The sequence below is a fragment of the Humulus lupulus genome, chromosome 4 (genome assembly GCF_963169125.1).
Source record: "Humulus lupulus chromosome 4, drHumLupu1.1, whole genome shotgun sequence".
Taxonomy (NCBI): domain Eukaryota; kingdom Viridiplantae; phylum Streptophyta; class Magnoliopsida; order Rosales; family Cannabaceae; genus Humulus; species Humulus lupulus.
This window is the reverse complement of record NC_084796.1, coordinates 34,347,193-34,348,883: the sequence shown is the minus strand read 5'-3', so window position 1 is coordinate 34,348,883 and position 1,691 is coordinate 34,347,193. Positions and strand designations below refer to the sequence as shown.

Sequence of the window (1,691 nt, the reverse complement as noted above, 5' to 3'; positions counted from 1 at the left end):
GATGTCGAGAGAAGGCTCTTTCTTATATCAGAGGGACACTGGAAGCATCCTACCAGAAGCTACCATCATACATGTTCATGCTTTAATAGAAAAATCCCGGGACGTTGACAGATTTTGTCACTAAGGAGGATCGATTCAAATATTGCCTTTTCTCACTCGGAGTTAGTAGAAGAGGGTTTCGTAAACATCGTCCTGTGTTATGTGTGGACAACAATTTTTTAAAGACAAAATACTGTGGGCAGATGTTATGTGCAGTTGCACAGGATGCAAATAACCGGCTATATCTACTTGCATTTGGTATTGTGGATAGTGAGAATCATGATTCTTGGAAGTATTTCATGTCAAAGCTAAAGAAAACGATTGGGGAAGTTGAAGACTTGGTGTTTGTATCTGACAGGCATGCAAGTATTACACATGCCTTGGAAACTATTTTCCCTGATGCCTATCTCGGTGCTTGCTACCACCACATTAGTATGAATGTGGTTGCTAAATTCAAGACTGATCATTTTCATGTGTTGATGTATAATGTGGCATATGCTTTTAGGAAATCCGAGTTCCACGCTCACTTCGAAAAAATCAAATCAAAAGAACCAACTATTGCTAATCCTAGAAGGCATGGATTTTGATAAGTGGTCCCATGCTTACTTTCCTGGAAATATGTATGTCATTGTGAATTGTATTTTAATTTATGAAATCTTGTAAATGTACATTACTATTAAATGTTAGTTTTCTTGGATACTAGGTATAATATAATGACAAGCAATTATGCTGAAAGTTTCATCAATAAGACCCAGGATGCTAGGAGCTTTCCGATAACTACATTCGTCGAATTTATTCACTTCACACTGCAATTTTGGTTCTGTGATAGGAGAGAAACTAGCGAGAAGACAACTACAACTCTTGCACCGACCTATGAGAAAGATTTGGTGGATATAGTTGAGAAAACTCGATTCTTGATCCCTTATGCAATAGGGAGGCATGATTTCCATGTGTTAGATGGTGAGATGAATGGTGAAGTCGACCTCCTAAATAAGACATGCACTTGTGGCGTGTTTCAGCTTATTGGCATCTCATGTGTTCATGTACTATCTGGATCCCTTAAGAGAGGGGTGAACTTTTATTCTCTGTGTTCAGATTACTATAAAATTGAGACATGGATGTCCTCTTACACAGAATCTATATACCCTACTGGTAATGAGGAAGAGTCGAGTGTTCCATATGATATTATAACAATAAAAGTGAGAACACTTACGCAAAAAAATCCAGTTGATTGTCCAAAGAAGAAACAAGGTAGGCCTAAGAAGAAATGCCATCCTTCCAATGGAGAGAAAATGGTTGTAGAACGCAAGTGCAGCATATGTGGAGGTCTAGGCCATAATAGGGCAACTTGTAAAGTTCGAGTTTGAAATTTATGGCATCGAGGTTAAAATTTTTATTTGTGTTCTAATGGTCTTTGTTAATCTTTTTATTTGTGTACTAGTAGACTTTGTTAATCTTTTTATTTGTGTACTAATGGACTTTGTCAATCATTTTATTTGTGTTCTATAATCATCTTGCCATATCCATCAATGTGGCATCGAAATGGAAGGATTCAGTTTTTAAGGAAGGTCTACCATTGGTATGCCATCAAAACGACATCGATGTGGCATCGACATGTATAAATTCATTGTTCTTTAATCATCTAGCCATAA

The 1,691-nt window shown here is 37.1% G+C and overlaps 1 protein-coding gene across 1 annotated transcript; it reads left to right on the top strand.

The window, feature by feature from the left end:
• Positions 1 to 242: 242 nt before the first annotated feature.
• Positions 243 to 1,406, top strand: LOC133832063 (uncharacterized). Its single transcript, XM_062262453.1, has 2 exons — positions 243 to 613; positions 743 to 1,406. Exons 1-2 carry the CDS (start codon positions 243 to 245, stop codon positions 1,404 to 1,406), a joined length of 1,035 nt encoding a protein of 344 aa, XP_062118437.1.
• Positions 1,407 to 1,691: the final 285 nt, after the last annotated feature.

Coding starts and splice junctions, on each gene's coding strand:
- LOC133832063 (XM_062262453.1), top strand. CDS start 243: ATGTTATGTGCAGTTGCACAGGATGCAAATAACCGGCTATATCTACTT. Junction 614..742: donor ACTATTGCTAATCCTAGAAG/GCATGGATTTTG, acceptor CTTGGATACTAG/GTATAATATAATGACAAGCA.